General features: G+C 43.2%; 1 protein-coding gene across 1 annotated transcript; it reads left to right on the top strand.

The window, feature by feature from the left end:
* The first annotated feature begins 18591 nt into the window (after positions 1-18591).
* Positions 18592-23677, top strand: HTR1B (5-hydroxytryptamine receptor 1B). The gene has a single exon (XM_081857313.1). It carries the CDS (start codon positions 20125-20127, stop codon positions 21289-21291), a length of 1167 nt encoding a protein of 388 aa, XP_081713439.1. The 5' UTR covers positions 18592-20124; the 3' UTR covers positions 21292-23677.
* The last annotated feature ends 268 nt before the right edge of the window (positions 23678-23945 follow it).

Raw genomic sequence — 23945 nt, 5'->3', positions numbered from 1 at the left:
TGAAGTACCCCAAATTGCAGAGGGCGAGAAAACTGACATTGCTTTTAAAAAATGCAAAGCAAATATAAGCCTCTAGAGTCGTTTCCTTTTCTTTTGTCCCCATATGTTTCTGTACTGGTTGAATCATTGCCACATTGTTTTTAACTTAACCAAAAACCAGTAAGAAACAACCAAGTCACTTTGGCAGAAGTTCTGGAGAGAATATTTATCATCCAGAAAGATATTTACTCCGCCGTGTGACTCAGTGCCATTGAGAGAGGCTACACTTCATAGAAATTCGGCATTTCATTATATCCCATAGATATGCTATTGAGTTTTCAGAGCATGAAGGGCAGATGTAGTGCTGGTACTTGAAAACAACTACCCTGAACTAAGTATGTGTGCTAATGAGCCCAGTTTAGGAGGATTATCTCACTTCTAATAGCCCTTGTTTTAATCTGGAAAACAGATCCCCACGTGTTGAGCAGGGCACACATGAGCAGCATAGAAAGATGAGGTCGCAAGCTGGATCAGGCCCACCATAAACCTGTCTTCAGAAAGCATGGTGGAACTAGAAAGGTGAAACTCATACAGACTGAGTTATTTCTGTTCATGTAATATATCCATTCACAAAGGTGTGAAGCAGCAATTGTATCAAAAGCTTCCATCAAATTGAAACAACTTCTGCACCTTTTCTACATAAATGTAAGGCAAAGCTTTGCACTAAAGGTCACTCCTTATCGATTAGAAGATTTTCTGAGTCCTTTGGATTAGTTATTTGGACCAGCCTGAAGCACAGACATGCAATGCAGGATACATAATGAGGCTGTAGACAAGATCTTTGCAGTGGTGGAACTGACTACATGCCTTCTCGATCCCTGTCTATCCCTTGGCTAAAAACATCTAGTAGGAGGGAATTGACTGCATGGGTCCAGTGGACTCCAAGGGGACTTTATAGGAAGAATTTGGCTAGTTCAGATAAAGGTTAGGATAAATGAGTACCAGTCCCCTGCTGGAGTCCCAGATTAGCATCCATCATGTTGGGGATGTTTCCATCCCTGCACTGAGCCTTCCACTCTTTCTATTCTATTACTCACTGCACACCAAAACTCTTGGAAGCTTGGTTTTCCATATATTTTATAGAGTAGAATTTTCCCATGGACTGCTAATTGCAGGGGGTCGTGCATCCCATCTAGTCCAGACTTTCCAATCTTGTTTGGATATCCATTTGGCCATAATGACTGTCTTTATTAATTTATAGTGCTAAATCATGATTGAAGGAATCTTTTTGATGGCTAATGTCACTTGGCAATGTTCCTCTCCCCTTATGTTTGCACACAGGCGATTAGAGCAAGTGATACAATATAGGTGCCACATGTTCTGACTGCCTAGTAACCTCCAGTAGCCAGACTGCTGCATTTTGCACCAGTTTAAATTTCTGAAGTATCTCTAAAGGTAGCCCCATGTAGACTTCATTACAGTAGTTTAACCTGGATATCATTAGTACACAGATCACTGAGTAGAACAATGAAGCTATTCTCACAAAGTGGTGTGTGTGTGTGTGTATCCGCACGATGGGGTGAGCTCCTGTTGCTTTGTTCCAGCTCCTGCCAATCTAGCAGTTTGAAAACATACTAGCATGAGTAGATAAATAGATACTGCTGTGGCAGGAAAGTAAATGACATTTCTGTGTGCTCAGACACTTATCATAGTGTTCCATGCACCAGAAACAGTTTAGTCATGCTGGCCACATGACCCGGAAAAGCTATCTGTGGACAAATGCCAGCTCTCTCAACCTGAAAGTGGAGATGAGTGCCGCACACCAAAGTCGAATTTAACTGGACTTAACCATCCAGGGGTCCTTTACTATATATATATATATCTCAACCCAGTTTAAATAGGATAAAAGTATAACTTCATAAAAGCAAGGGTAAGAATATCCAGCTAAATACCTTATAAAAGGAAGATGTCTTCACCTGCCTTCACAAAGAGACCAGAGAAAAATAAAATAAGCTTTTTTTATATATGACAGAAGCATGCAGCCAATAAATCATTAAAGGTGACTTATAACCTAACAAAGAGGAATAATGGAGTGTGTTAGGTGCTATATGAAAGCTAATAGATTAAAATGAAATCTTCAGTTTCCTTTTGTCTGCCTTGCTCAGCAGAAACCTTAAGCTGAAAATCTAAAATCATTTATGTCTTAACTAGAATTTGGGCAAAGAACAGAGAGCAAGTGAAACGATTCTGCTGCTGCTGTCATTTTTAAAAAACAACAACCCCATAATCCCTTTCCTTTGATAAAATTATTTCTTAATTCGGGCACTAAAATTATATTCTTACAATTGGGCATCTCCTTTGTTAATATGTCTACAGCTTGAGCAAACATTGATACTATAAACAACTAGGGAAAGGAAAGGATAATAACTGTTGTGAAAATAACTGAGAATCTTGCAGGATAGCCAGTATTCAACCACATAGTTAAAAGGCTATGAAAGTAATGCATTTTTTTATACTCTGGGGTGAAGTATCTCTAAAAATCTCAACTGAAAGGGCAACTGCTTTGTCCTTCCTAATATCTGCTTTGCAAAATTTTGTTTGCCTATTCAATTGTCTACAAAAATAGCTGTTGCTTTGTGATACTTGCTGCTAGCTACAGCTGAACAGTGCACATGGAGACCGAGTGAAATCCATGAAGCTATTCTATAATATTGATCCTTGATAGTATTGATTCTCGAGGGCTGTATGAAGCCTTGGCCCGAGTTCTTGTGGATGGCAAGGATAGAAAAAAATGGGCAAAGCTGTGGCGGCGGCAGAAAGAAGAGAGAGTCCTGTGGCCACATGCACTGTTGGCTGCCAGGATGTGCTGCCCATCAGATTTCCCATAACAGAATATGGACCTTAACAGGGGGGAAACATTCTCCACCTCTGCCCTTTACTTTGCTTCTCTGACTTACTGCGCCATTCCATGACTGCTTTGGAAACCACAGGAGCACAACAGCAGCAAGCTTGCTCCTATATGTAAACTGTAGTGGCTTTATGTCAGTACTGCAAGCAGGCATAGCAGTGTACCGTATTTTTCGCTCTATAAGACGCACCAGAGCACAAGACGCACCTAGTTTTTGGAGGAGGAAAACAAGAAAAAGAATATTCTGAATCTCAGAAGCCAGAACAACAAGAGGGATCGCTGCACAGTGAAAGCAGCAATCCCTCTTGTTGTTCTGGCTTCTGGGATAGCTGTGCAGCCTGCATTCGCTCCATAAGACGCACACACATTTCCCCTTACTTTTTAGGAGGGAAAAAGTGAGTCTTATAGAGCAAAAAATACAGTAAATGTTTAGAGTCAGTAAGTGAGTGATGTTCATTACAATCCAACAAAAGAGATCTGAGCACACACAAACACTAACACACACACAGGCAGTAGGTGCAAATAATAAATACACATCTCTATCAAAGATCAGGGCCCTTAACTTTTGGTATTGGCATCTCCTTTTTCCCAAGTAATTATTAAGCATGTCGTGAACTTGGAATCTGAATGCATTTAAGAACTAAAGAGATGAAAAGTGGGCAAGGAACTGAATCTTTTCACCAGAACATATAAAGGCCTGAGTGCTTGCTCCATAAAGAGATTGCTCACCTTCTGCTTATTCCAACTAGCTTAGAAATAGCCCCCAAACTGGAAATCACAGTGTGGCTTTTCTAGTCAAGCCTTGATCAACTGGATATGGAAAATGAGTGTTGATGTTTAACACATCACAGCAGGTTGCCATGGGGGAACACCAAATGTAGCAGTTCCTTGGAAATTTGGTATCCATTTTTCCAGTACTGTACACAGATACAGAGGAGAGGAGAATATCTCAAACCACTAGGGATACCTATGTTCCTTTCAAAAAGTCTTGCTTTATTATATAAAGCTTGTATAAATTTGTGCCCTGCAATCTTGTAAAATTTGTGCCTCTGTATCTTGTACACAGATACAGAGGAGAGGAGAATATCTCAAACCACTAGGGATACCTATGTTGCTTTCAAAAAGTCTTGCTTTATTATATAAAGCTTGTATAAATTTGTGCCCTGCAATCTTGTAAGGATGTTTGTTGGTATGTTACTTGTTTATGGTTGCATATGTTATATTATGCATAATAAAATAATAAAAATGCAGTGATACCTCGGGTTAAGTACTTAATTCGTTCCGGAGGTCCATTCTTAACCTGAAACTATTCTTAACCTGAAGCACCACTTTAGCTAATGGGGTCTCCTGCTGCTGCGCCACTGGAGCACAATTTCTGTTCTCATCCTGAAGCAAAGTTCTTAACCCAAGGTAATATTTCTGGGTTAGCGGAGTCTGTAACCCGAAGCGTCTGTAACCCGAGGTACCACTGTATTTTTACAAATGAATACCTTCTTCACCATTCTCAGCTGAAAGTCTGACTGACTGTGTGTGTGACAGAGAAGAGACGGAATTTCTTTTTATGGATCCTCAGAGTCAAAAATCAAAACCAGCCCCAGCTGTCCCTAATAATTAAATTTCAGTAACCCAGACTGGGAATTTTTATGTTGACTGGTGACTTAAAATGCTGACATTTAAACAGCTTCAGCTTTATTTCAAAATGAGCACAAGGGAACTTCACACATGCACTGGAGTTTTCCTGCTGGAAAACCCAACAAAATACCAGTGCATTGATTTACATAGTGAAGGTTATTCATGAGGACTTGGAATTTCATTACCAAGAACGTAAAAGTGAAAGTCATCCCCATACAAAGATGCACGTGACTCTTAAAACTAAGTTGGAACTTAATAAACTTTATATAATGATGATGGTTTGTTCTATCAAAAATAAAATTCAATGTCTAGTTGCAGCTGAAAGATTAACAAATTCATCATGACATAAATTTTCATAGGCAAGAGTCATAATAATAGGATGGTTCCTAAAAGCACACTTCTCACATATAAAAGGCCAGCATAAAACAGAAAGTACATAATGAAGATGCCATACACACCACTGTGAGGAGGAAATTCTACAACTTAGAGGCTGCCACAGACTTCCAAACTTCTGAGAGGGATGGCCTCCTATGCTGATCCTAGAAGGTCAGTACAGAAGCAGGAAGTCTTTCAGATATTTGGAGCCTAAGTCACGAACAGCTTTAAACACTAATGTGAGCTTGAAATGAACTGGCAACCAGTGCTGCTGTTTTAACTCAGGGTTTTGTGTATTTTAAATGGAGCCCCAGCCAGTAACCTGCTACATTTTGGACCGGTTGACGTTTCTGAGTTCTCTTCCAGGGCAGCTGCATGGATGGTGCTCTTTACCCCATCAACATACAAAACCAAAAGAAAACAATCCTCTTTATGGGGATTCTAAGTGCAAAATGTCTGTCTAAATATTTAAAGCTTTCCATTGCATTCTGGACACTGGAAGAGTTAGGTACCAATGAGTCTTATTGTGTGGTTAAACTCAGGGCGACAAAGGAACCTCTCCAGAAGGCTATCATGGGAAATTCGGCTTCAGGTGTGCGCAGCTCTGCCATTTAGAGCTTTATAGGTCAACTAGCAGGCTGGTGTGCAGTTTTAACAAGATCAGCATGTCTTCCATTTCCTCTTTCTACACTAGATGACACTCCCAAGCTATTTACTAGGACAGTCCTGGATACACATCAAGGACAGCCCCAAACAAAGCACTCAACAGTAATCAGTCCTGGAGATGACAAAGGCATAAATTATAGGTGTGATGATGCTACTCTCCAGTAACTCTTTACTGGAGTTAAGAAGAAAATCCAGGTGCTGAATGAATAGCCGGTACTTTTCAAGCATATCTGTTTCTGTGAAACTCAAGTAAAATAGCTATGATACAATGGTTGCTGGAAGAACCAGTCCGTTAATTGGTATGCATTGCTTTTTGCCAGTGAATATATTACATTCATTTATATCAGTGGGAGCTATATGTGGGTTATCCAGCCTCATATAACCAACATGTTTAGCTCTAATTAATGTATGAAGGGGTTAAGACCATACCGTAAGCTGTCCTGCCAGGTTTAGCTAGGTCACTCCCCCTCACCTTGGGAGGAAGGATTATCAAGCCTTTGTTCCCCCATTCCACCATATGAACCCTACCTGTAAGGAGGTCGAAGCTGGATGCTCCAAGCCTAAACCAAGTGGCTTTAGCAAGCCATCACTGTGTTTCTATACAAATAATTTAGAAACCTTTGCCAATTTGGATCCTAAGTTATACTGCCTGTCTTTATTTGCTGATGTATGGAAAAGCACATGAATCTGACCTTTGAAGAGTTTGAAATAAACCATTTTTAATCTATGCTCTATGCTAAGGGAAATGGGGAACTTTGGAAGCAACTTAGAAGGGGTTATTTTAAAGGTCTAACAATCTATATTTCCAGACTTCCGGGTTAGCGCCTCCGGCAATGGCTGAATTCCTCTGATCGGGAGGAACTTGCTCCGTGGATTTTAGGGTCTGACCGCCATGGCGAAGGCGGAGACCCACTAAAAACCACAGGCGGGAGAAGCCTGTGGACGTGGGATTCGGCTGGCACCTTTTGCGCCTCCCCTACTCGCGGGGAAACCCAGTTTCGGGGATCCGGAGCGACGTGGAGTGAGTGGCACGGTGCTTTGAATTGACTGCTTTTTTCATGGAGTGAAGCCGCATTGCTGTTGCCGGAGAGCGCTGACTTTTTCCTGTGGACAATTTGATCTTGAAACAACTACCCGTGAATAGAACGGAAAATTGTATTTTTAAACGTCTTAATTTGGCATTGAACGGGGGAGGTTTTAAACAGGAAGTCAGCCTCCCCTTTTTGTAAATAGACTAAAGCAAAGAGGTTGCAAGCTAAAGTCTTGGAAAGTCTTTTGTAAAGAATTAAATTTCCATCGAATAAAATTGTTAAACCCCCCTTGGAAGCAGGAGAAGAGGGGGAAAATTTTAGATCGTCTAAGCCTGCAGGAGAGAGAGCGAAGAAAGATAAATTATCACCATTTTGAACCTGGAAAAGGGCTGCCAATAAAAGTGACGTTTTGGGAAAGTTTATTGACTGTGAATAAAACCTATGTGGACAGATAGCTAAACAAGAGAAATATATTGCTTCCATTGTTTCCTTCTGCGCTCAAAAAGGAGCAAAAGTAACTGAAAATTGAAACTAATTTTGTTGCTGGATCTGCGTTTAAAAGGATTGATACAAATAGAAATTGTTTCCTCTAGAGGGAGTCTTTGAAACTGTTACAGGAGTGGATCTAGGGAATTTCCCAGCTGCAGAGATAAAAGACCGTGAGAATCAGGGATTGACCTTGAACGGGTAAGAATGTCGACAGAAGAAGCTTTAGTGACTGCATTTTGTAAGATAAGTGCTTTATTGGATCAGCTTCATAAGACGACAGATGCTATGATTATTAAAATTGATAATCTGGGACAAAATGTGACTGACTTGGGACAAAAAGTGAACATCTATACAGAAACTACGACATGGCAAGTTGTGGAGAAGGTGAGGGAGGAAGTGGTTGTTGAACCTCAAGTAATACAAGTGGAGAGAGCCCCAGCCTTACAGAGGCAATTTGATGAATATAAGTTGTTGCCTTCTATGACTGAATTTAGAGAAAGTCAGATTTTGAGGATCGGAGCCTCGCTTGGACTGGAGAAGGAAAGATGGACAGATCCCCTTATACAAGGATGTTCTGGCTTTTGGGATTTGGATTTGGGTCAGGAGGAGATCGGAGTTGTGGGGGCTTCCAGCTTTGGAGGGATATTGAAACATGTCCTGAAATATCTTTTGGACTTTAATTTTGACTACGGAGAATGGGCTGACCTGTCGAGAAGGAATAAAGACATTGTTAGGTTGGAGCTTCCCCGAGATCTACTCCTCAGCACCAAAGGAAGGAAATTAAGAACAAGATCAGCAGAAGATAAAGTAAAGCGTATGTATAAATATGAAGAAGATCCGCAGAAGGGACATGGAAAAGAGTTAAGAGCCTCGGACAGAAGATCACCAGGTTGATGGACCATATGGAATTGACAGAAAGGACTGGCAGAATCCAAGACCAGGGAGAAGAGACGGTGGAAGAAGATTGGGAAAAAAGTTTAAAAGTTATTTATAGAAATATTGTTAAATTAATGAGTGTTAGAAAAATGTTGGAATGAAATTACATGGTTTTAGTAGAAATGATATAAGGAGTTAAGTACAAATAAGTTTTATGGTATTAATGGTAAGATAAGGTTAAAATAAATTAAGATAAGAATGGATTTGCTGAAATAATTAATAACTAGAATACAAGAAAGGGAGGTGTGAGGAGGTCGATGAAACAAGTAAATGAAAGACAAAGAAATGGAAAAATTGGATGTGTTTTTAACTGTTTTTGCTTTTATTTTTGTTTTGGATGTATTGGGTTTTTTTGTGTGTATTGTAATGTATTGATTTGTTTTGCTTATTTTTTATTTTTTTTCTTTCTTTTTTCTGTAATCTTTAAACTTTTAATAAACATCATTTTTTTAAAAAAAAAAACAATCTATATTTCCAGGCTTTACTTTGCTGCATGTTTTGTGATTTTATATCTCATCCATGCAGTATTACTGTTTATATTTTTATCATATTTTTTTTAATCCTCCACAGAGTTCAGAGTTCCATACATGGTGCCTCTCACCTTTTATGCTCACATCAGCCCTGTGAGGTAGGTTTAGATGAAGGGGAGTGACAGAACCTATGTCACCCAGTCAGTTTCACGAGTGAGTAGGGATTTGAACAAAGGTCTTTCCAACACTTCATCCACTATACCACACTTGATGCACAATACAGATGGTGCAATAATAATTTGGATACAAGCTCTCTTCTGGATTCCCAGGAGAAGTACAAACAGTTGTGTTTCCTTAGAATGCTTCAGTGATACTCATTCACAGAGACTATATTTCTCAAACTGCATGGATGCTGGCTCAAAAACATCTTTGCTGGAGTTAGAAAGTTGTACTCCAGAAAGTTTTACACCAAAGATCCTTATATTTCTAGTTTGACAGTATTTTCAATTAAGGCTTGATGGAATAACTGCTAAGACCCAAATAAATCCCTCACATTGCACTGTGGAATTAGTGCAGATGAATCGGGTACACTGGCCCATCATATACACTTTCTGGTGGTTAGATTCAGTATATTATAATGCAAAGAGAAAATAAGGAAGGATAAATTATTCTCTATAGAGCTAGAGCAGAGAGCAGGTGAAACACTTTTCAGAGAGCAAAAGTGAATGCATGACAGAAGCAACTTTTTAGATGTTGCAGGACTGCAGCGGCAGAATTGCTATGCAAAAGAATTTCCAATGCAGGGAATTGCTTACATTATTGCTGCAGCATGATATATGGCATAGTTTTGTTGCAAGAAAATGAACACAATGCATAGGTATCTTTTAATAACCCAAAACAAAACTATTATGCCCTTTCGAGACAACGGTATAAAAAAACCCAGAATTTGTTGCATTTGTCATCTACACCAACCTTATCCCATTTTATCCTCAAAGTGACTCTGAGCAAGCTTAGGTTGGAGAGAGAGTGACTCAGTGCTGGATTTACATATAAGCTAAACAAGCTATAGTTTAGGGCCCTACTCTCTTGGGGGCCCCAAAATTTTTTAAAGAAAAAAAAAGTGGATGTACATTTCCAAAATATAAGATAAAAAACAAATAAAATAAAACCTACATACAGTTAGAGCTTAATAATTATTTCACTATTAATATACTTTTTAATTGTATTTCAGTTCAACAATTACTTTGATAAAATACATATTTTGTTATGTGCAAATGGCTTTAGATACCTATTAGGTCCATAAATTACTATATAGCATATATCCAACACAAAAAACAGAGACAATTTGTTATTGACAAAGGACAGCTGGACATATAAAGCCCCATTACCTTCAGTAGCTTAGGGCCTCATCAAACCTAAATCCGACCCTGCAGTGTCTATTCTTTCTTAGAATGGATGGAGGAAAGTTTTCTGCAATGACTATAGCCAGGGGCCTAAAATTCCTTTCCTCCACATATGTTCTAAATTGAACAGAGGAGATATGCACTGCAGTACTGGAGAGGAGGAAGGGTGCAAGATTCAAACAACTACATTTTTTTAAGTAGTGGGAGGTAAAACGTCAGGAAGTGGTGGGCCATTGCTGCAGGGGGGAAGAACAGCAGCAGCCCTGCAGAGGTTTACCATCTGCCACTTAGGAACATAGGAAGCTGCCTTGTACAGAATAATTTCAATGGTTTATGTAGCTCACTATCAGGGCCAGCCCAATACATCATGGTGCCTTAGGTGAACAACTAAATGCTGCCCTGCCCTGCCTGGTAAGAAGATGTGAGTGAAGATCTACATCAGGAGCACAGGAAGAACAAAGATCTACATCAGGATCTGCTGGCCCTGTGGATCCTGCTGGCTGAGACAGTAACTTCACCTTGCCTCATGGGTGGTGCAGCCCTGCTTAGTATTGTGTACACCAGGGTATCCCAAAGTTGGGTCTCCAGCTGTTTTTGTACCACTACTCCCATCATCCCCAGCTAGCAGGACCAGTAGTCAGGGATGATGGAAACTGTAGTCCAAAAACTGCTGGAGACCCAAGTTTGGGAAACACTGGTGTACACTGATGGACAGTGGCTCTCCAGGATTCCAGGAAGAGGTATTGCCCAGCCCTATCTTGAAATGCTGAGAATTGAACCTTGAAGCTTTTACATGCAAAGCAGATGCTCTCCTACTGAGCTATGGCCATATCTCTTTAATTTTTAAAATGCAGAATGTGTACTCCTGCACTTAAATTCTACAATAGAGGAGTAATCAGTTACTACAGAATATATGTGTCTATTTCCATCTACCTGTGTTAGATATAGATATTTTTAAACCCACCACCACCACCAAAGGCACAAATATGAAGGAGTATCAACCATTTGGTTCACTGACACTGATGAGACACATTCCCCCACATTGAACTCACTATATCATCTGATACACTAGCTAGAAAAGGACATGACATTTCCCCATTGAAAACATAATAAATATTGATCCCTGGATGCAGATGTTTTCCACAGCAGGTGTGATTGTTAGAGATTTTTAGATCCTCTGAAACAACTGAGTTGTAACTGTGCATTCATTTTACAATAAAGCATTTGTCTAGAAAAGCCCCAAGGCAGGTCAGGGTAATGGAAAGGGAAATCTACCATATTAAGTTTAAGGCACCTTTCTTACTGAGACCCCTGTGATTAAAAACTCATTGACAAAAAGCAAAGCTGTCTGTTTCTGCCTTCTTTACTGCAGCTACTGTTTACTTCAAGTGAGCATGACACCTAGATGGTCAGATTCAGGTTTCTTCCTGATCACCTTTTTATTTATTCTTTACAGGGAATTTATATGAAGTTGTGTCAAGCAAGTGCTGTCCCACACTTTCCAGTGACACACACACCAAACCCCTAACCACTTTTTAGGTAAAATATCTCTCAGAGTATTTGTACAACAAAATCAACAATAAAATCATACATACATATTAAAATTCACCAAGAAATTAATAACCTCAAAATCCAAAACAAAACACCAAATGAAACCAATGAAGTGCTGTTGAGTACAATAAACTGAGATTCAGGGTGGAAGTTTTAGTAGCCATCAAAGATTATCTAGTTTTGAGCCTTGCAAAAACCTTGCAGAGAAGGTTACTACAATATGAAGGTTATGATCTTCATATTGCAGATTTGGAACAGACTGAAGATATTAATTTGGCTAAGGCCCACATAATGGTTTCATGTAAGAGATGAGATTTTGACTGGGAAACTGCAGGTTTCAGCCTCCTAGCCACTACACTTTAGTAGAGCTCTCCACATGTTTCTTACCTGTTCCACAACAAAATCACTGCGTCAGCCTTGCCCAGCCAAACACTCATTGAGAAATCACAATAGGTTTTGTAATATGTTACACTGAACACAGGTACAATCTGTCTTTACACACGGACAAGGATTTGTGTGCAGGAGTGTACACTTGTTGGTTTGTACAGCTCAAGTATTGTGTATAAAGGATTGTACAGTGAGCTATAATCTCAGCTTCAGTTTATTTTCTGTAAAAGAGGAACAAAAGTGGCTGACCTGATGGGGCTGACTGGAGGATAAACAAAATGAAGAAAACATGTTCTCAGTACATTTTTTTAAAAGCTATGTAGAACTATTAACAAGAATGGAATGCTATGGAAAATGTTTGCCCTTGACAGATGTACTTTATGTTCTTCCTAGCCTCTTAGTGGTGTATCAAGCACACCCAATATCCCGTCTCTAGTCAGATTGATGAAATAATGGAGGAAAGTGGTGTGTTGGGAAGATTAAGTGGCCAAATAGGATACAGCTTCTTGACTTCAACCATAGAAGAAGAAGAAGAAGAAGAAGAAGAAGAAGAAGAAGAAGAAGAAGAAGAAGAGTTCTGTAGGAGAGATGCACAGGAAATAGCAGCCAGGATTCACTTAACAAGTCCTTTGTCTGCATGAGAGTTTCTACTTGCACAATAGGGCTTTCCCCCCACCCCGAAATCAGTTGCTGGGGTAGTCAAGAGAACCTGCAGAACAGCATATAAGGGGAGGGAGGGCAGAGGGGATTATTCCACCTGTCAAGTTGCAATGCTTGCTCGACAGGACTTCACCATAGCATGATGTCGAATTCTACCCAGTGTTTTCAATATGAATTGACTATGGTCACTGGCATTTTTGTACCTACTACAGCTGTCTAACTCATATCCCTTCCTAGGATCAAACACCTGCCAACAAACAACTCTATGAGGATGGGGATATTCCCAAAGCCTTCAGGAATCAATTTTGACCCCATGGATCACCACTGAACTCTTTGAATTCTCAACCCACTCATCACCCTGTTTTCATTCTCCAACCCCCCCCCCATTTTGCAGTGCTTCTGAACATGATAATGCCTTTTGTGTTTTACCAAATGCTAGCAATGTTGGAGCAAGCGGAAAAAATACCCATCTGCACCAACACATGATGCCCAGTGCTGAGTTTATGCTTTGAACATAGCATGGAGCTGACTTTCTAACCTACCCCTCCCACACACACCTTCAGAGTTTGCTCCCCTCTCTCTTGCTATTTATAGAGTGCAATCAAACATTTTTTTCTACTTCTTCATTATTAGGCTAATGAGGCCTAGGTCTCTTAACTTCTTCCTATGATTACTCCAGCTGGTTATATATTCAATCTCATGTATACTGGATTATATTTATAACAATTGCAAGACTCCACAGAAAATCTGAAGGCAGCCCTGTTTAGGGAAGTTTTTAATATTGTTTTTAATAAGTTTTTAACACTCGATTGGAAGCCGCCCAGCATGGCTGGGGAAACTCAGCCAGATGGGCGGGGTATAAATAAATTATTATTATTATTATTATTATTATTATTATTATTATTATTATTATGAAATCTCTAAGTTCAGACATACTGCTAATATGTGGGTTTTTTACTGAATGGCATGAGGATGAAGTTAGGTGTTTTAAATGATGCTCGTGTTCAATAGCCTCTTAAGTTAAGCCACAATTAGTTTATGTAGAGCAGAAACTGAATTTAGTTCCAAGTAGAGGTGCTAAAGATGGAAATTTAAACTATCATTATGTGCCAAAAAAATTCAAAATGGAAACTTCTCTTTAATTGAGGGAATTCTTAGTTCACAGTTAATATTGATCAGTTTTCCTTGCTCATGGATGTGCAACTTGGTCCTGTTGTGCTTGGGGTTTTTTAACTATGCAAACAGCAGCTGCAATATTTAGTCAAATACACATTTGGTCCTGCAATCTACAACAACATCAGAATTTCTTTGGTCCATGAGAGATATGAATATGTCCCCCTCTATCTTGTTTTTACTATATTGGAAGATGCTTATTATAGATTAATAAATCACCACCTCTGAAATCTTTCTTCCTACGAAAGATTTAGTAACAAATTAGCCCTCTGCCAGAACGTCTTACTGTCAAGGTAAAATATGGCCTGAAGCAACAATGGATGAGATTTCAACACTGCCTATTGATGAATAAACTTTGAAACATGCAGTCTCCATCTGGAGACTCAGATATAATATGAGTTTCAAGTTCTAGGGAAACATATTATTCTAATTAAAACATGATTGGGTCCATGAATAAGATGCGTTTATAGTCCTCTGCAATACATCATACCTGGCTCTTTTTTAAACGAAAACAAACTCAGGTGTTCTGATTTTTTTTAAAAAACTATCTTTTCCATTTTCCCAGAGCTTGGGTTTTGTTTTTTTTCAATTTTGCTTGTATCTTATTTAATATTTATGCCACAGCCAGATCAAGACTATGTATGGATTGAAAATTGTCCTGGGCACGAATCTTCAATCCTTGAGAAAACTATTTCCATGTAGCATGCACATTCCCCCACCATCTAGGTATTACAACACACTGGCTCTCTACTGAATTATGCCATGTTCCAGATTCACCTAATTGCTTACGTAAATCAACAACCACAAGCTATATTATGTCCAAATTTTAATTAATAAAATTTCTTCATAAATCACTTACTGGGAATGTGGGTTCATTTTCCTTGTGTGTGCTTTCACTCTTTATTTTTTCCTTTGATTTAATTCAGTTATGTTTAACACATCTTTCTTGATTACCATTGTTAGCATGCTGTAGGGCAGATTTTGGCTACAGTTTAAGAATGTAATAATGTCACTGCAAATTTACCTTCAAACTTAGTTCTCCATTAGTAATCCCAGTACCTGGAGTGATCTAAGTTTGTAAAGCTGATACTAATGGTGCCATGTCATATGTGAGAAAAACACTGTGTGGGTCACAAGGCATTATCCACACAAATGGGACTCTAAATTATTGTATCAGATTTATTTTAAAATGACAATCTCCATGCGGCACAAGATGAATCATGGCCCAAGTTTGAGAGGACACTAAGCAACCCTGCATAACCTCAAAGATGTCTATTATCTTTGTACTAGGGATGTATCACATGTTAGATGTTGATTCACAGAGGTAGAGAGAGAATACGCTTGCTGCCCTCAAGCACAAACATACCCCAGTTAACCCAAACAGAAGCTCTGAGAAGCTGAATGTTGTAGAAGTCCCATAGCATTCCTAACCTGATGAAGATGGATTGATGCTTCCACAGACAAGTATTTGAAGCTTAAGCTGAGGTGTTTAAGCATCTCTGAAGCTCTGCCTTCTTCCTAGGAGGAGACTGAAGTCTGTATCATCAGCCCCAGCCCTCCAGAAACACACTGGGTGTGCTGACATTTCAGGAGCTCTGTTTGCTGGACAGCTCCCTTACCAGCTGCTGCAAAGCCACAGAGACATGGAGCAAACCTCTCCTATTTTTGGTCAGTGATCCATTTGTGTGCGTGTGTGTTTTAAAGGAAACCTTGTTGGGATCTAGATCAGCAGCATAGTGGGGCCTTCAGGACAAATAAGGGAGCAGAAGTTCAGGGCCCCAGAATAAGCAGGAAGAGACCCAAACACAGCAGGGCTGCGTTACACATTTTGAAATAATACACATTATCATATAAAGGTAATTTGGGTGGGGTGGAGGGGGTGTCAAAAATTAGCTAACTGCACCATTTCAGGGAGATGCCTTTTAACCTGCCCAGCTGCTTTTCTGAAGTGCATCCTCCTCCTGTCTCTGCCATCAATGGTGTTAACTTTTTGATGAAAAGGAAAAGCTAAGATCATTTTTACTTGTGACTTAATAGATAATCCCCACCTCAGCTCTGATGAACCCAGTACCAGATGTGACCCAGTCCAGAAAAATCACATCAGCTGCAACTTTCAGATCAGTTTACATTAAGGTTGGAGATCATAAGAGTACAATTCTGTAGGTTTGCTTGGAAGTAAGCTGCACTGTGTTTGATGGTTCTTACTCACTGGTCTAGCTTAAGTACACCTTTATCAGGTAGATGTAAGTGCCACTATAACCAGTGGGACTAACTTCCTAATGATTTCCATCTGGGCATTCTGAATGGGAATTAAGTTTCGCTGAAACCAGAGTGCCAGGGTATGATACTTAAATCTTTCACTCCAGAAGCAGTGCCACTGGCTTACATCAAAACGAAGACTTCTGTTTGTGAATTGCACCCTAAGCCCATTTAAGGGCACATGCACGGATTTAAGTGGCTCGTGGATTTTCCTTAGAAATGTGATGAGACAAGGGAGAGAACTTTGGACGTTTTACTGTGTTGAGGCAAGCGAGGCTCAACCCGTTGTAACTATATTATGGCTTACGGTCCACAAAAGTCCTACAGAATTTTGGGAAAGAAGAAAAAAGCAGCTGCAGCAATAAACAAGAGGGTGAGCAAGAAAAAGAGGAAGGGCAAAGTTAAACTGCTTTCCTTTGGTGCTGAGCTTCAGCAGGCAGGAAACCATACTTTACACTGAAAGAACGACGAGGGCTTGCTAGAGTTTCTTTCTGAGCACGAGTAAAAGGGCCCCTTCACAATGCTGTCCGGACCAAAGCTGTTAACCTGCCCTGGATGGAAAGTGCAACAAAGGGTGAGCCTGGAAGGTGGGGTGACACTGAGGATACTTTGGGGCTCCCAGGCAAAATGAGCAACCAGCTGAAGGTGCGATAGGATGGCCCACAGACAAGGCCATGGTATAATATGGTCTGCGGCTGCCCTGAGGAACAGAAGTATCAGGGAGAGAGCTGGTTCTCTGGGGTGCCTTAAGGAAACCCGAGGGCAGTTTTGTAACCTAAAACACAGCTCCTGGCAGCAGTTAACCGCTGATGGCAAGAGGGAACACATTTCTACCGAACTAAGGGCCGCTTCACGGATTACTTTCAAGTGCACCTAGAAAGCATAACATGTGAAAGCAAGAAAGGGAGGTTTGTTCGCAAGGGGAGCTGTGATTGCCTACTACAGTTCATTGCTGAGTGCACACACTCCATGCCCACGGCCAACTTTAGTGCAAGAATTCAGTTGGGCTCGGAATCGGATCTCACCTCTCTGCTGCATCATGGATCACTTGCCTTGTAAAGTTGATGACGGTAGATTAGGGATGTGCGTGCGCCACGCATGCAATACAGAAATCCGGGAGGAGAACCTTCCCTCTCCACCCTGTTTGCTCGCGTCATTCAGGCAATCTGTCGCCCACCAATGCAAGCGCCCACCCAAGCCTGTGGGAACGAGCTGGCACGTGGCTGCCGCGAACCTCCAACTCGCCACTTCTACCAGGATCCGTCCCTTCTTCGCTTGTAGGGTGGAGCTCGGGACTTGTGCGATCGCATTCAACCCCCTGCGACTCGGTAGGAGTTAGTTACTCCGAGTCCTGAGCAAACGCGTTGAGGGGGCAGCCTTTTTTCCGAGACGCAGCGCAATAATGTTTTAACGATCGCATTTCGGACTGTAAAAAACCCACATCGTAAACGCGTAACAGCACCGCCTGAGTAGTCCACAAAAGCTCGCGGCTCTGCAGTCAGCACGCCGAGCTGTTCCCCTCCCTGCCAAGATCGGGCGGTGGGAAAAGATAAAGGCTTCCATGGTCACCGATTTTGTTGCTCTTCCCGCGTTTACTGACCGGATCACAGAATTGTAGAGAGGCTCATCTAGTCGAACCCGCTTCAAGGCAGGAATGTGCAGCTGTCCCAAACAGGGATCAAACCTGCAACCTTGGCGTTATCAGCACTATGCTCTAACCCAGGCCCTCCAGATGTTTTGAGACTACAATTCCCATCATCCCTGACCTCTGGTCCTGTTAGCTAGGGATGATGGCAGTTGTAGTCCCAAAACAGCTGGAGGAGCGAGTTTGGGGGTGCCTGCTTTAACCAATTGGGCTCGAAAGATTGCTTCACACACACACACACACACACACACACGTTGAGCACTTTGTAGGCGGCGATAAATATTGCTTTTCTACTTCTGCCAAAGGCAGCCTAGTTGAGGATATCCCGGGGGCCCACAGCCCTCTCTCCAGTCAGGTTCCATGGCGTTTTTGGACGCCCCCCGCAGCCCAAGAAAGAAACCCTCCTGCCTTTCTCAGCCTGTTGATTTCCGCCAGACGTGCACTGTTGCTGCGTGTGAACAGAGCTCAGGAGGAATGTCTGGTTCTGCACGTGCGTTGCAATCACCCTCGATGGGAGGTTGCGACCCGCGCACAGCTGCTGAAAAGCCCCTGGTTTCCGAGTAAACGCGCGTAAAAAGCGGCGGCGCGCACGCCGGCTTCATTCGGCCATGCAATTGTGTCTAACGGCCAACTGCTGTTATATATATGTTTCCACTGCAAACCGCCTTGGGCTCCAAAAGCAGCCCAAAATGAGAGGAAGTAGAAATAAAAAAGCAGAGAGCTTAGAGCTTGGACCTTGTAGCCAACTTGTGAGGCGCGCGGCGCCCGAGTAGGTTGCAAGCGCAAAGACAGAGGCATCCCAAACGTGCTTACTCAAAAGTAATTCTCCCTAGACTCTCATATAATGGGGATCGGGTGTTGCGTGTAAGAGAGAACGAGGAGTATTATTAAGCTTCTGTCCTGGGTACATGCTCTCTGGTTCTGCCAGTCCCCATAAATGCCTGTCATCAGACTGCAGATTTCAAAGCGCGGGTGGGTGGGCAGAGGAAGGCGGAATGCTTACGTTTGCACTCGGCGTGAGTGCAAACCCTCCGCGGCTGGAGATAAAAGCAGTTCCCATTCAGCCGATGCTCTTCGGGGAAGACTTTCAGAGAATTCCCCCTTCCAAAAAACAGCAAGAGCAGCCGCCCGATTCGCGACGCTGCCCAATTAAAAGCCGAAGGGCTTGGAGTCGAGCCAGCGGAGCCAACGGGGTAAAGTTGGTTTACATCAAAGCGCAAAGGACATAATTGGACTGTGGATCAGGCAGGAGCACACAAAAAAGAAAAGAGCGATCCAGACACGACAGCAGTAGCCCGGCTGGATCAGAGAAAGGACCCGTCTGGGTCCAGCGTCCTGCAACCCACAAACAACACGTGAGGGCAACAGACCTCTCCCGCGCGCGACACTGCTCCTGACACGGGAGGCTCCATTTAGCCACGATGGGCTACGGCTAGGAGCTGTGGATAGACCTACCCTGCACCAAAGAGCCAGGGGCCATTTCGCCCCATCTAACGGCAGCGACCTCTTCGTGGTTGGACACCATCCTCATCATTTTGCCCCACCTTGGATGTCGCTGGTGCCCCATGCTGTTGGCAGCCCGTCAGGCGTCCGCGTCCAAAGAAGGCGCAAGCAAAGCGACAAGGCGAACTAGCGATCCCAAGCAAGTCCGCTTCGGTTCGAGGGGAAAGCTGAGCCTCCAGAGGCAGGTGCGGGGGGAGGGCGCTAGGACCCGGCGGGATCCTCTCGGGGCCGCGAGGGGCGGGGCGGGGCCGAGAGGCCGGCAGCCGGAGCTGGGCGAGAGCGGCCACGAGTTGCCGAGGTGGGCTGGCGCCGAGCGGAGCGGAGCTGCGGCGGGCGGCGTATATATAGCCGAGGCTGGCGCCGCGCTCGCTCACTGAGGCGCCGGCTGCGTCTGCCGGGAGGACCCTCGCTCTGCTGGGCTGGGAGAGAAAGAGAGAGACGGACCCGGGGAACAGTTCCCAACACAGGGGTCGCCTCGCCGCCTACTTTCCTCCCGTCCGCCGCCTGGAAAAAGTTGTTGGGCGAGGCGCGGAGAAGAAGAGAAGAGGCTTCTGGCCGCCCGTGGCGCCGTTTCCCGCCCTCCGAGAAGCCCGCGTGTGGGTTCCTACTCCCGCCGCAGCCGCCGCCGCTCCCAACTTCTCCGTCCGCCGGCTTCGCTGCTGCCGTCGCGAAAGTGGGAAGATGCTGCCTCGCCTCGACCAGGGCACGGACTGCCGCCGCCGCCACCACCACCACCCGAGATGGCCTCGCTTGGAAGCCCGCACGTGCTGAGGCGGCGGCGGCTTGGCGCCGGCAGGAAGGTAAGCGGACGGGCGAGCGCGTGATGGCGGCGGCGGCGCGAGACCCTGTCCGCCCGGGCGCGGGAGGCGTCCCCATTGGGTGAGCCCCGCGCGCATGCCCTCCCCCGCACATCCGCCCAGACTCCCGTCTGCCAGCTCACATTTGGCGCGCGGGCTTCTCTGGAGATGTAGCGTGCTGTGAGGGCACCTCCTCCTCCTTCCTCCTTCCTCCTCCTCCTCTCGGCAGCCCCGTCGGTCCAGAGCCTCTGTGTGGAGGCATGGAGCAGCCCAGACCTTGCCCAGCCTCCGTGGATGTGTTCCACACCAATGACTCCTTCCACCACGCCAGGAACTGCAGTGGCAGCGGCGGCGCAGAAGAAAGCGCCACCTACCAAGATGGCACCCCGCTCTCCTGGAAGGTGGTGCTGACCATCATCTTGGCCCTCATCACCTTGGCCACCATGCTGTCCAACGCTTTTGTCATTGCCACCGTCTACCAGAGCCGCAAGCTCCACACGCCGGCCAACTATCTCATCGCTTCCTTGGCTGTCACGGACCTCCTGGTGTCCATCCTTGTCATGCCCATCAGCACCATGTACACTGTGACTGGGAAATGGACCCTGGGCCAGATCGTCTGCGACATCTGGCTCTCTTCGGATATCACTTGTTGCACTGCTTCCATTCTCCATCTGTGTGTGATCGCCCTGGACAGGTACTGGGCCATTACGGATGCGGTGGAGTACTCTACTAAAAGGACTCCCAAGAGGGCGGCTGTCATGATTGCCCTGGTGTGGGTCTTCTCCATCTCCATCTCGATGCCCCCTTTGTTCTGGCGCCAGTCGAAAGCTGAAGAAGAGGTGGCAGATTGCGTGGTGAACACGGATCACATCTTGTACACCGTCTACTCCACGGTGGGGGCCTTCTACTTCCCCACCTTGCTTCTGATCATCCTCTATGGAAGGATCTACGTGGAAGCCAGGTCTCGGATTTTGAAACAGACACCAAAGAACACAGGCAAAAGGTTAACCCGAGCCCACCTAATAACAGATTCCCCGGGCTCAACGTCATCAGTCACGTCCATAAACTGCAAAGCTTCGGAGGCTTCTAGTGAAACGGGGTCTCCTGTGTACATGAACCAAGTCAAAGTGAAGGTGTCTGATGCACTGCTGGAAAAAAAGAAGCTGACTGCCGCCAGAGAGCGGAAAGCTACCAAGACTTTAGGGGTTATTCTAGGAGCCTTCATTGTGTGCTGGCTGCCCTTCTTCATCATCACCTTGGTGTTGCCTATTTGTAAAGATGCTTGCTGGTTTCACATGGCCATCTTTGACTTCTTCACATGGTTGGGATATCTTAACTCCTTAATCAACCCCATCATCTACACCATGTCCAATGAAGACTTCAAACAGGCATTTCATAAATTGGTACGGTTTCGGTGCACAAGCTGAGTATTGAATGCAGTTAAGTTTAATTCTCCAGGGCAGGAGGGCTTGAATGCATTTTGTATGTCTGGTTCTGCAGGTAGGTAGATCATTATTACCATGTTACTTCGTCTCTGAAAAAATGGTACTTTGGATGGCAGAGTTTGGTGCAGAGGAGAACCATGCAAGCCTAGTGTAGCTTCCCTTTCCGAGTGAAAGTAGCTTCTTTCTGAGCCTTGGTTTAAAAATGCTGCTGCATCTTATTATACTCCTATTAACAATTGCTGAAGGAAAGTAGTTTTGGCCTTAAAAAAATGATTGTTTCTCCTGGATTATGCCTTGTACACCCACTGTGGTAGGAATTGGATTGCTTTGGGACAACTTCTTTGGAGACGCCTCCATCCAGCGTGACTGCACTTGAACTAAAAGTTTGTCATCCGTTCTCCTCTGCTAGGAGACCTTTGCCTCTCAGCCATCTGTGTTTGAAAGCCTTTCGCCAATATTTCACTCCTCTTTTTCCCTGCTAGCTTGCTAATTTTAAAGACTATGCAGAGTGGACTGCAAATGAATTGCGCATGCTGCTCAAAACCTTACTTGTCCTACAGAGCCAAGACCTTGAAAGAATAGGCATTGACAGTCTGGCGAGAACTGTCCCTGACTTGTTGATAGTAAATGGGTTTGAGGTACATTGGGGAAGCAAATCAAGTATAGGAGGAGACACGGGGATCAAATAAGAACTCAGTGTGAGAAAAGCAACTCATTCTTGTTTGTGTCTTTTCTGTTTAACAACTTGTCAGATTGTAACCCACAAATCAAACAGTGAGTGTGTGTTTTCACATGCATGTCTGCCTGCACAGTTGAGTGCCAAAGCTTGCAAGCTGCTTCCATTTTTCATTTTAGTGCTATATGTTCCTGACATTTTGCATATTTGAATAAGTGACTCACACACAAATCTCTTGATAATATGTTCGTTAACACATACAGGCCTTTTAAACCTAAATCTGCTTTTGCTCACTAACCCAGTTTTGCTGGTGTTTTAATCCTTACATTGATGCTGATTATGAAGCCATCATAGCTAAAATGACACATTAAATCAACCATCTTAGTTATTTTCTGAAAAGGACTTTTGCCCACCAAATAAATGCACAGCAACTTTCCTTTGCACTGATTTCACATGCATATTCCTCCCATTTCAGCTCTCCAGGTTACCAGTACATTAGGTCCATTAAGTAGGGTACTGTCTTCCCCCTCTAAAAAGAATAATACTTGGAACACTCTCTAGTAAGAAATCTTATGTACAGTTTTCTTTTTCTTCAGCATTTCACTCCATTCCCTCCTCTGTGCGCCCTTTCATAAAAACTCTGATAAGCAGTTAGAAATTAATTTAACTACAGCAACTTCTTATTATTAACACTGTCTGCAGTAAGACTCTTATCTTCAGCTTCAGTATTTGGAGAACTGTAAAGTTCCCCAATTGTCTGCCTAATATCTGGGTGCAAAAAGGTCAGGTTTTATATAGTATTCCCTGCTTTGAATAAGCATAGTGCTTAGAAAATCCAGTTACATCTTCCTGTATTATATAATACATGCAAGAAAGTCTTCTGGTTTTACATGTCCCCACTTTTAAAAATAGTAAAACCTGTTTTAATAAGAACTTCACCAGGTGGGAGGGTCCTGATCCCAAACCCCTTCAGAATAAAGCTTTTTCCTTCTCCTCCCCAGTAGCCTTTTGTTCAGATGTCAAATGAAGAATGGCAGTAACTGTCTTTTGCAGATATATTTGTGCATCCAGAAATGTTCATTCTTAGAACTTCCAAAATGTAAATTGTTAGCTTTCAGTAAGGGTAAAGCAAGAGGATAAATATAAAGATGTATGTAGCCTAAAGGAGGCTTGCTATACATGGAAAATCTGTACTTTACAGACTTGTACACTGTCTGTAATACAGAGTATACAGATAGACATGCTAGTGCTATTTCTTATGAAAGAAATGTTCTTATGAAATATCTTATGAAAAGACCTGTTCTGTGCATCTCTTTCCCCATTTATCTGTAGAATCAAGTTGCTATTACAAAGACACAACAGTTCTGTTGTCTAAAGTCCTTGATGCTGCAGAAATACCAGCACATGTGTGTGTAAGTTACTAAGTTCAGCCCAAATTCAGTTTAATGACTTTGGAAGAGAAGCTGTTCCAGTATTTGCTAATATTGGGTGCAAAAAGAGAAGTTTAAGCTATGAACCTTATGGTTTTTCACAAAAAGTCTTCAGAAGTTGCTGGGGTTTTTTTACCATTATGGGGAGAGTAGCCAGAAAAGCCAGGTAGTGTGTGTTCCTTATACAGGGTGAGTCCTTTAAAAGAGGCCCCATGGATACAGAGTACACATGTTCCATGGGGCCTCTTTTAAAAGACTCACCCTGTATATATCACAGAAAAATAGCTGAATGCTACCCACCTTTTAAGCCTGCCAATCAAATATAAAACTATTGCATGAATCACCAATACAGCACCTGTGGGTGCCCACGGGCCTTTCCTTGTGCCCTCAGGTTTCTGTTTCCTCTGCCCCACCCCGCTGAAATTGGACTTGAGAGAAACATCTTTTGGAGAAGAAGTATAGCTCAGTGGTCGAGCATCTTGCTTTGCATGCAAAAAGTCCTTAGGCATCTCCAGGCAGGGTCAGGAGTA

The sequence above is a fragment of the Podarcis erhardii genome (assembly GCF_964252035.2).
Source record: "Podarcis erhardii genome assembly, chromosome: 3".
NCBI lineage: Eukaryota > Metazoa > Chordata > Lepidosauria > Squamata > Lacertidae > Podarcis > Podarcis erhardii.
This window is presented reverse-complemented; position numbering and strand designations above follow the sequence as displayed.